Source organism: Penaeus chinensis, chromosome 14 (genome assembly GCF_019202785.1).
Source record: "Penaeus chinensis breed Huanghai No. 1 chromosome 14, ASM1920278v2, whole genome shotgun sequence".
NCBI lineage: Eukaryota > Metazoa > Arthropoda > Malacostraca > Decapoda > Penaeidae > Penaeus > Penaeus chinensis.
Window position 1 is genome coordinate 13,085,088 of NC_061832.1, and position 10,000 is coordinate 13,095,087.

At 48.8% G+C, this 10,000-nt stretch overlaps 1 protein-coding gene across 5 annotated transcripts in view; it reads left to right on the forward strand.

Moving 5' to 3' along the window:
* Window positions 1–10,000, forward strand: part of LOC125032621 (cyclin G-like) — a 35,891-nt gene that overhangs the window by 24,377 nt on the left and 1,514 nt on the right. For 2 of the 5 annotated variants that reach the window (XM_047623885.1, XM_047623886.1), the window contains exons 2-6: window positions 4,406–4,586; window positions 7,227–7,367; window positions 7,490–7,966; window positions 8,194–8,408; window positions 8,611–10,000. The exon at window positions 8,611–10,000 is cut by the window's right edge and continues 1,514 nt beyond it. In XM_047623885.1, the coding sequence (XP_047479841.1) occupies window positions 4,464–4,586; window positions 7,227–7,367; window positions 7,490–7,966; window positions 8,194–8,408; window positions 8,611–8,815 (1,161 nt within the window). In that variant the 5' untranslated portion in view covers window positions 4,406–4,463 and the 3' untranslated portion in view covers window positions 8,816–10,000. Of the gene's footprint in view, window positions 1–915; window positions 1,379–3,369; window positions 3,748–4,405; window positions 4,587–7,226; window positions 7,368–7,489; window positions 7,967–8,193; window positions 8,409–8,610 lie in introns of those variants that run through there. The other 3 variants (XM_047623887.1, XM_047623883.1, XM_047623884.1) reach the window with 3 other exon arrangements.

Genomic DNA, 10,000 nt, shown 5'->3' on the forward strand with positions numbered 1-10,000 from the left:
CTGAGTTTTTTCCAATCGGGTGACTTTGCAATGTCACTTGTATTCTGCAATGCACACGGGGCGGGTGGGTGGCGTTAATTCTGGCGTGTTATTTCTTTGGGATTTATTGAGATTGTATCCTCGTTTCGTGCCTGATGGCCTGCCCCGCCTCTTCTTCCTCACCCCCCCCCCCCCCTCTCTCCTCCCTCCTCCCTCCCTCCCTCCCTCCCTCCCTCCCTCCCTCCCTTCTTCCATCTCCCTCTCCCCCCCCCCCCCTCTCCCCCACCCCCACCGAATCCTATCGGGCACAAGTTACCCCATGCATCACCCCATCCCCCCCCCCCCCCGTTTCCTCCCGGCCCCATGCCCCTCCCACCCCCGTCTTTCGAAGCTCCGCCCACTCTCGACGTCGAGTGGTGATGCAACTGTTTACGTATGGCTTCTTGGTGTTTCCACAAGTGGGAGAAAACGTGTATTTTTCCCGTTTTTATGTGTTTTTGTTTGTTTTTGTTTGTTTTTGTTTGTTTGTTGGTGGAGTTCAAGTGTTTTTGTTTGTTTCGATTGAGGAGAAAGCAGTGGTCGATAGTTTTGGTTTGTTTGTTTTTTCCTCTTGTCTTTCTTGGATTGTGCGTATCTGTTTTCACTATCTCTGGAGTCGAGAGCGGAAGCCTACGTCATCGGCTACGCACACACACGAACCAACGAACACACACTCATGAACTGATACACACACGCGCACACACACAAAACAAAAACAGACAAACACAAACACACACATCCATACACCACATAAACACACGCACGTGTACCCGTGCACACACACACACACGCGCGCGCGCGACGCAACGGCCGTGAGCGGGGGGGGGGGGGGGCGTCGAGGGCAGGCCAGCAGGAGAGGATCAGACCCTAACAGGGATTGCCGCGAGCACAGGCAGCTTAGTCTTCGTAGTGGTCCCCCGGTGCCCGCTGTAGGAAGTCGCTCGCTCTCTCGCGACCTCCTTGAGACATAGTCACTCGCTGGGAATTGTGGATTTCGTCCAGCGTGGAGTCAATATATATATATAGGCCTATAGCGTGTCGGAAGTGGATTTAAAAAAAAAAATCTTGTCGAGATTTTGGATTTTAATTAATATTGTGTTGCTTGATTGATGAATTACGCTGGAGTGGAGAGATGCGAGTGGTGTCGTTGCTCGTGACAGCCTTCTATCGGATATTTCCTGTTCAGTTCTGTTGTGACTGAGACTTGGATGGAGTTCAGTGCCTAAGTTATAAGTGCTAGTTAAGCGAGAAGGTTTTTTTGTGTCCTCTGCGTGTGATCCGAACTTATGTGATACCGGAGTTGTTTAAGAACTTGAGCGATGAGTGTGGAGTATAACTAGTCATCGGGTTGAGAAGAAAGGTGAGTTTGTTGCGATAATATTCCTTGTTTTTGTTCATGTTTGCTTATTATTATTATTATTTTGGTAGTACATGTCTATGTCAGGTATTATATATATATATAATAACTTGAAATAGAAATTTAAAAGCGGAATTTGACGACAAAGCTTCCACGACACCGGAAACGAAGTCGATGTTGTGACAGTCCCAGAAAGTTCGTTTTGTATTCGTGACGTCAGTGGGCCTCCCCTCCCCCTGGCCACCACCCTCCCCTCCCCTCCCCCTGGCCACCACCCTCCCTCTCCCCCCTCCCCCCGCAACAGCTGGTCCCGTGGATGTTTTCCAAGACTGTGGTGATGACGGCGCGTGCCTTTACTCTGTGCATAAATTTGACTTCACATGCAAATACATATCTTGACGTTGAGGAACAGTTCTTAAAATCTTCCTAGTGAGTGTGTCTGTGTCTGTCTTCTCTGTCGCTAGTCTGTCTTTTCTTTTCTGTCTCTTTTCTCTTCACTTATCTCTTTCTCTGTTTCTCTCTCTTTCTCTGTCTCACTTTCTTTCTCTGTCTCACTTTCTTTGTCTCACTTTCTTTCTCTGTCTCTCTTTCTTTCTCTGTCTCACTTTCTTTCTCTGTCTCTCTTTCTTTCTCTGTCTCTCTTTCTTTCTCTGTCTCTCTTTCTTTCTCTGTCTTTCTGTCTTTCTGTCTCTCTCTCTTTCTCTTTCTCTTTCTCTTTCTCTTTCTCTTTCTCTTTCTCTTTCTCTTTCTCTTTCTCTTTTCTCTCTTTCTCTTTTCTCTCTCTCTCTCTCTCTCTCTCTCTCTCTCTCTCTCTCTCTCTCTCTCTCTCTCTCTTTCTCTCTCCTCTCCCCCTCTCTCCCTCTCTCCCCCCTCTCCTACTCCCTCCCTCCCTCCCCTCTTCTCTCTCCTCCAATTTCCGTGTAGATATCCAATACATGGAAACAGTTTCCTATATTCGTGCCTGAAGGGGATGGAAGTTGTTTTGTTTTATTAATGTTGAAACGGAGGTGGATTGAGGATTGAGGCGCTGGTATATGATATATTCCTCACATTACATAGCCGTGAATATAATACCTTTTTGGGAATATTTTCTTGCCTTGACATGTATTGTAAGCGCATGAGAGGCATTGAAAAGAATGGGGAAATGTTGAATTAAATGAATAATATATATGTTTACGGTATATATGACAGTTTCGTAAAGTGGTGGAGGTTGACAGGACGTAAACACCTCTGAATATTTTTAAGGTGTTCGGTCATGACGTAACCACATAGGTCGGTGAGATTATGTGCGTAGGCCTGTGTATGATGTGCGTGTGTGTGGGGTTATTTCTTGACCCTTAGTGTGATGGTGTGCATGTTGAGTTCCCGTGCCCTGTAAATAGGACGTTTTAATAAGTGAAATCAGTCGGACCCATCTATTTGAACACTGTAGGTTGTTCCAAGGTTCACTCGTCATAGGCTGGGCGAGTTGCGGGGTGTCAGCGGCGGGGACGTTTATTGGAAGGTTTATTGGGCTCGGATATTCATTTTTCCTTCGTTTTTCGGCTGTTTAAGTTTGTTTTGGGTTAAGGTGGAGGTGATTTAACGTAAGGGATAAGGGGTTTGGGTTTTGTTTATCGTTGGAGTTCATATTCGAAATGCAAGAGAGACGTACGTCAATAGCCCGGAGTCAGCTGATGAACAAAGCGATTCGCAGGAAGTCGTCGTTCGGGGTTTTGGGGAAGCGACTCCCTTCTGGGACGATTCTTCCTTTCTCGAAGTGGGACTTGGCCCAAAATTCACCCGAAAGCAGCAAAGGACGTGGCCAAAAGGAGCGGCGTTACCAGGGAACTAGTTCGCGCGTCGGAGGCGGGTGCGTGCGGCGGCGCGGCCTCCCCCCCTCCCCCTCCTCCTCCTCCTCCGTCCGCCGCCGCTCAGTGTAAACAAAGCCTCGGTCGGGGAAGCACGGTCCTCGGGAGCTCGCTCGCTCGCCTCATCCGTACAAATCCTGTCTGTGATATCCCCCCCCCCCCCCCCCCCAAACAACGGCTTCAGCGCCCGAGCCTCGGATCCCCTCCTCCTCCCCATGAAGCAGCAGCGCGTCTGAAGCCCCTCTCTCTCTCTCTCCTCTCCCCCTCTCCCTCTCTCTCGCGCGTACCATGAGAGAGGCCGCCGGGGAGAAGAGCTAGAAGGGGCCCGGGATCCGCCGCCTTCTGCGCCTCCTGCTGCGTCGTCCTCCTTTGCAGCCGCCTCCCTCCTCCTCCTCCTTCCTCGTCCTCCTCCGGCGCCGCTTATGCCGCCGCTCGAGGGCCCCGCCCCCCCCGCGCCCCGTCGCTAGGCATGCCCCGAGAACGACGCGACATGGACTGAACGCCACGGAGTAACTTTGGCAGGTAGGCCTTGTGGGAGCTGGAAAGGGGGGAAAGAAAACGAGATAAAAGGGGGGAGAGAAAGGAAAAAGAGAAAGGAGGAAGGAGAAGAAAAAAAAAAAGAAAAAAAGTCTCGATGGTAGTTCTCTTCTTCCTCGTCTTTCTTGCACCTGTGTTACCGACGAGGATTATTTGTTTTATTTTTGTTTGTTTGGTGGGGAAAGGGGGGGAATTCCGTGTGTGTGATGGTGAGGGTTTTATTTCTTATTATTTTATTATTATTATTATTTTGTTCAACGGGGGATTGTTCTCTGCTGGTGTGTGATCGTAAATTCTTAATATTGTTGTATCTTGTTTGTTGATTTTGATTTTGACTGTAAATTTTGATTGCGTGTGTCCATCGTCGAAGGAGCTCGAGAGACCCTTTTCGAGTGAGAGAAGCCTGTTTCCGCGAGCTCATGGAAGGCCCAATCGATAAGGACATTACCGTGATAACATCCTCCCTTTCGCCCACAGTTTTCCTTACAATCTCGTCCCTTCCTCCCCCAATTTGAGAAAAATCTCGCCCATTGCTCCCTCAAACTGAGAAAAGATCTCGTCCATCCCCCCACTCCCCCCAATTCGCCCTCTTCTCCCCCAATTCGCCAAGACTCTTCCTAACAACTTCTCCCTTCTCCCGCAGGTGGTGCAGCTGTGTGGTGTGGGTTGTGTGTAGTGTGAGCTGGTAATTAGAAGAGACGATGGCGTGCGCTGCGGCTCCTCCTGCAGCAGAGAAGGGCCAAGACCTGCTGACGCCGTTGCTTGAGGCCTTGACACTCGAGCCTAAGTACCAGCCCGCCTTGGCACTCCCGCACACTGCTAAGGTAAGATTTTGTTAATGTTTTTATTATTATTATTATTATGTGGTTTACTGTTAGGTTTTGTTTCATGGTTACTTCTGTTATTGATTTCTGTTTTGTTTATAATCTCGTCTCCTCTTCCTGTTACGTTGTTTGTGGTCTTCCTCTTGTGTGCGATAAGGTCGTCGGTTTAGCTAAGTAGGTTAACGGTTATTTCTAAACCGAATTAAAAAGGTTATGAAGTTTACAGCTAGCCATAGTATGTGAGGAACTCGAGATAGAGCTCATAGAACTTCTCGCTTAAATGCCAGGCTGACGCAACACGGCAAGCAGATAGAGAGAGAAAAACAGTTAGTAATGTGGCTTGTGGGGAGGGGGGGGGGGGCTTCTACAAGCATTCCTTGTTCTCTGGTATTCCCATTCCTGGCCCGACGCATAGGTTTCGGGAATCGCTGTTGCCATAGGAACGAAAGGGGGGGAAGGGAGGGGATGGGGTGGGAGAGAGCCCTTTGTTTTCTTCCCGAACAACCTTTTCAAATTTAAAGGTCCAGGTAGTTGAGAGACCGAGGAGGAGGGGTGATGGTATCCCGTCCCCCTGCCCCCTCCTCCCTTCCCCCCTCCCTCCTCCCTACCCGTTCCTTGTTCGGGGAGACTACTGCGTTTTCGTTTTTTGTTCATCGCCGTTGGTTGTTGGGCTCGCTAGTCTGTCTTGTGTCGTTGCGTTCGAACGAGGAGGAGGAACGCCTGGTTCGACGGGCGTTTGTTTAATTGGAAGATAAAGTTCAAAGTAGCAAGTATTGATGAGTGGGAATACATGAGCCCCGCCCCTAAATCTCCCTTCCCCTCCTCTCCTCTCCTCTCCTCTCCTCCCCGCAGCTTTGCCCCCCCCCCTTGCCCTCCACCTACGTCCCCACCTCCACTCTCACGTCAGCTATTGCGCTCTTATTCGTTCGTTCCGTGTCTCTCGCTATATAGTTCGTGTGCCTCGAGTGAGTTTCGTGCTTTTGCTTTCCCCTCCCGCACGACAGCGACTCCCCGTCCACAGAGCCAGCGCAAACGAGACGAAAAGGTGACATTTGTGTAAGCCACGGCTAGCTCCCCTTCACCCCCCCCCCCTCTCTCTCTACCCTCCCCTCACCTCCATCTTCCCTTCCCTACCCCCTACCCTCTCCCCTCACCTCCACCGTCCCTCCCATCCCCACCCCCCCTGTCCAGAGTCCACCCCCAGTGGGCCCCTCAGTCAGCATCGCACAGGGCTGCCAACCTTGCCGACGCCTCCGCTCGATGACGTCGGTTTATTTTTAGTAGTCGTCGTTACTGTCGCCTTTTTTTGTATGGCTTATTCGTGCGATCGGCGGGGGGGTTCTCGGCGACTGTTACGTTCGTGTTTTGGTGTCGGGGGAGTTGGGCTTCGCTGTTTTTAAGGCACTGATGTTGGTAGACCTGAAGCAGAGGAGGGAGATATTGATGACGCAACGGAAGAGTGACTGACCCCACGGAAGTTCTAGAGTGTTCTTCGATGTTAGGATTGATGTAGGACGCAGGTTTTGGCGTGGTGGGTCGTGTGGGCGACGTCCTGCCAGCAGGCGATCGTCACGGCCGGGGATAGGGCGTGAAAGGGGGACGGGGGCAAATATCGTCTTGTCACGTGACCTACTTTAAGTCATTGTCCCAGCATTTCTTTATTGCTAAGCATTCTCGGTCAATGTGGCATTCAAGTATCATGTCGGTCAAGAAATCTTCTTAAGATACGTGAAGCCTGGGATCAGTGTGGCTTAGGAAGCGAGCAGAGCCTTCCGAGTGGTGGCGAAAGGTTACCGAGTACGCCAGAGCCACTGGCTTGGCGCAGGGTTGGCACTCCTCTTTGCCCCCCCCCCCCATCTCTCTCCTCCTCCTCCTCCTCCTCCTCCTCCTCCTCCTCCTCCTCCTCCTCCTCTTCTACCTCCTCTTCTACCTCCTCTTCTACCTCCTCTTCTACCTCCTCTTCTACCTCCTCTTCTACCTCCTCCTCCTCCTCCTCCTCCTTCTCCCCTCTTCATCTCTCCAAGGTAGCTCAGTATTAGGATCTGTGAGGGGATCTAGGCAACAGCACTGGTATGCCATCTTCATTGTTGAGAGATCCTTGTGCTAATATGCCGTCTCCTGTTACTCTCTCTCTCCTTCTAGCCCTCCCACACAGCTACCTCCTTTTCTCCCTCCCACATTCATCCCCCCCCTCTTCACCCTCCCACACTGACCCTCCCTTCCCTCCCTTCCCCCCCTGCCCCTCCCTTCCCCCCCTGCCCCTCCACACAATCAAGGGAAGCACTTGGCTCAGGAGAGATAGTTAATAAGTTTAGGCTTATCCCCTGCCGAGGTAGCTGTAGGTGGTTGGTCTGCACCTTTTTCAGTCTTCTCCCTCTTTCTCTAAAAGTGTGGGGGGAGTTTTGTGTGTCTGTGTGTGTTTTCTTCTTGTTTGCTTACTCTTATTTTGATCATGATAGATCTTGCTTATGTGAATGGGATGGAGTAGCTTACTTGGAATCACTTGTCATGGTTTCTATTTTGGTCGAGTCCTGTTCTGTTTTGTTAACACAGTATGGCAGAGCATACAGTGTTTGTAAATATTCATGAAGAATTGGCATAATCCCTACTGTGATGTTAATGGCTTGATTCCTTCTCCAGCAGGATGGTGGGGAGATCAGCATGAGGATGCGCAATGGGTCGGCCCATGTGCTGCGTTGCTTGAAGGTGTGGTATGACCTTCCACCCGATACCTTTTTCAACGCAGTCAACATCATGGATCGTTTCCTCACACGCATGAAGGTGAGGAGAGCCGCATGAAAACCCATGTTTGCTCAACATTCTGGATGATTTTGTAATGTACAAGCTGTGTCATGAAGTGTTCCAGATTTTAAAGTGCCTTTTTTCCCCGCGTTTCTTTCCAGGCTCAGCCAAAGCATTTGTCTTGCATTGCTGTGAGTGCATTCCATCTTTCATGCCAGTTCACCCCTGGTTACAGCCATCTGAGGGACGTGCCCCAGGTGGTACCGGACACCAGAGACCTCACCACCATCTCCCAGTGCAAATGCTCGTCAGGTGATGTGACCCGCATGGAGCGCATCATCATGGACAAGCTGGCCACAGACCTGCGCTGCCAGCCACCTGTTACGCCCCTTACGCTGCTCCGTCTCCTGCATGCTGCTCATTCCCATCTGGCTGCCCCACACCTTGCCCAGCCCTCACATCCCACATCCCTCACCACCCTTGTGCACAAGCTGGAGATCGTGGAGTGCGACGCAGCAGCTGCCACATTCAGACCGTCAGAGCTGGCCCTGGCTCTTCTGGCACTGGAACTGAGGCACGATGCAGCCAACGAGCAACTTCACAATGCTTGTATAGATCATCTGCAAAACATATGCAAGGTAAAGGATCATTTTTAGCACTCATTTTGAAATATATGGCCAGTAATGGTATTCAACCTAAATACCTGTAAAGCAGCTATTTGAAATGTTTGCTTGATTATCCTATTCAACTTCAGTACCCATAGAGCAGCAATATCTGGGCAGTCATTTTCCAAACAGTAATGGAGTCAGGATTTGAAACCAAAAGATGTGTGCCGAGAGTCTTTAACATCCTTAATTTTCACCAGGTGGCTGACGACAGCTTCAGTAAGTGCCAGAAGGTAGTAGCTGAACTGATGGATCAGTATGAAAACCAGAGACACTCCCCCCACCGACAGCGTCTCGTATGGAAGCTCTCCAACAGAACTCTTCGACAGCTGAGACCCACCGACAAGTTCACCACTCGGCTGCCCACCATTGTTGAAATGCAGGGTCCCTCACATCCTCCTATCATAAGGCCGAGGTATGTTTGTGTCCTGAGGAAGACTTGGCTCTTTGGTTTGCTCATGGTCTTTATGGAAAAGAGTTGTTTGTGGATGTGTTTTGTAATTTGAATATTTTTATCCATGAGATTTTCATCATCACATTTGTCAGAGGGCTTCATCACCCAAAGTCTTACTCTCCATGTACAAGAAGTGTGCTGACCTTTGCTCTTTCCATTCCAGAACGGATAGCGAGAGCTCGGAGATGTACATGTCATCTTCCGAGGAGGAAATGGATTACGATTACGATGAAGAGTTCCCCCCACTCCCCACTCCAGCAACCTCAATGAAATCTCCTCGGAAATTGCCCAGCCAGTCGCCCCATAAGAAGGTCCCCCCTTTTCTTCCTTATCCTCAAGTTAACCGAAAACATAACCGCCTTGCATAATTGTGTTTTTGCTGTGCAGCGCACCTAGGGCAAGCAAGAAACTACAACCTTTGCCACATTTAAAAAAAAAATAAGTATCGATGTTTACTACGGATTTTATATATTATTTTAAGTTCCTAAGTGTGCAGTTTTGGATGTTAGTTACAGCATTTACTATGTGAATCTTGGCATTCTGTTGCAGCATAGGTCTATATCAGTTTTTGGCCGTGTTAGCTGTTCAGAAGACCCCAGCATCTTTCAGTCTGGTCGTCTTGCTCTGTGTTCTGACTTCCCAAGTTGAAACTGCACAAAGCTTTCTTTTAAGCACCATGCAACATTTTTAACTCCATGAACACTTAACAGTGTTCCTTGCTTTATATATTTTTTTCTTTTGACAAAAAGTTCTTGTTTTCCTCAACTGTGTACTATTGCTTCTTAGCATGATTTTCTTAAACGTAAATCTTACATTTTAAGCAAAAAAAAAATATATATGAATAAAAACTGGTTACAACTGACCACCGAAAAGTGATACTTTCAAGGAGTAGCAGTAGCCGAGAAGGTCTTTTAGTTTGTTTCCCTTTTTCCTGGGTGTTTCCTTCCTGTCCAAGGAAGGATGCACGGAGGAGAAAGCGACTAGCAGGTCGTCTTGCTGTCCTTATTCAGACAGGCCCGGTAGGGCTCACTTATTTTTGTCTGTCATTTAGCTTCATCTTTGCCATAGGAAATTTGTCTTGGTCTTTACATGATCTTTAGTGGAAAACTCATCATGGATTACTTAAAAAACAAAAAAAACATAAAACCTACAAAAACATTACTTTATTGGATGTATGTAATAGTGTATTGTAGCTTTATTCAGCATCTTCAAGAAAAAGTACAAAAAAAATCATAAAATTCACAAAACATACTAACAAGTAGGGTTATATTGTAATAACCTTTCTTTCCATTTATTCACACTAATAATCTCTTTGGGTATTGCCTGGTCATAAAGCAAAATTAGGGTGGTGATTCTTTCCTGGCTGATTCACACATGGGACAGGTTTATCATTCGTGCACAGAAGGAAGCTACACTAGTCCCTAGTCAGTATTGTTCTGTGCCATGAACAGAGCTCCCATGCAGTGTTGCCTTCCCTGCAATAGCTCCAGCCGAAGCAGCGGTTCCCCACGCCAGTGCGGAAGGGGTTGTGGAGGCCGAGGCTGAGCAACACT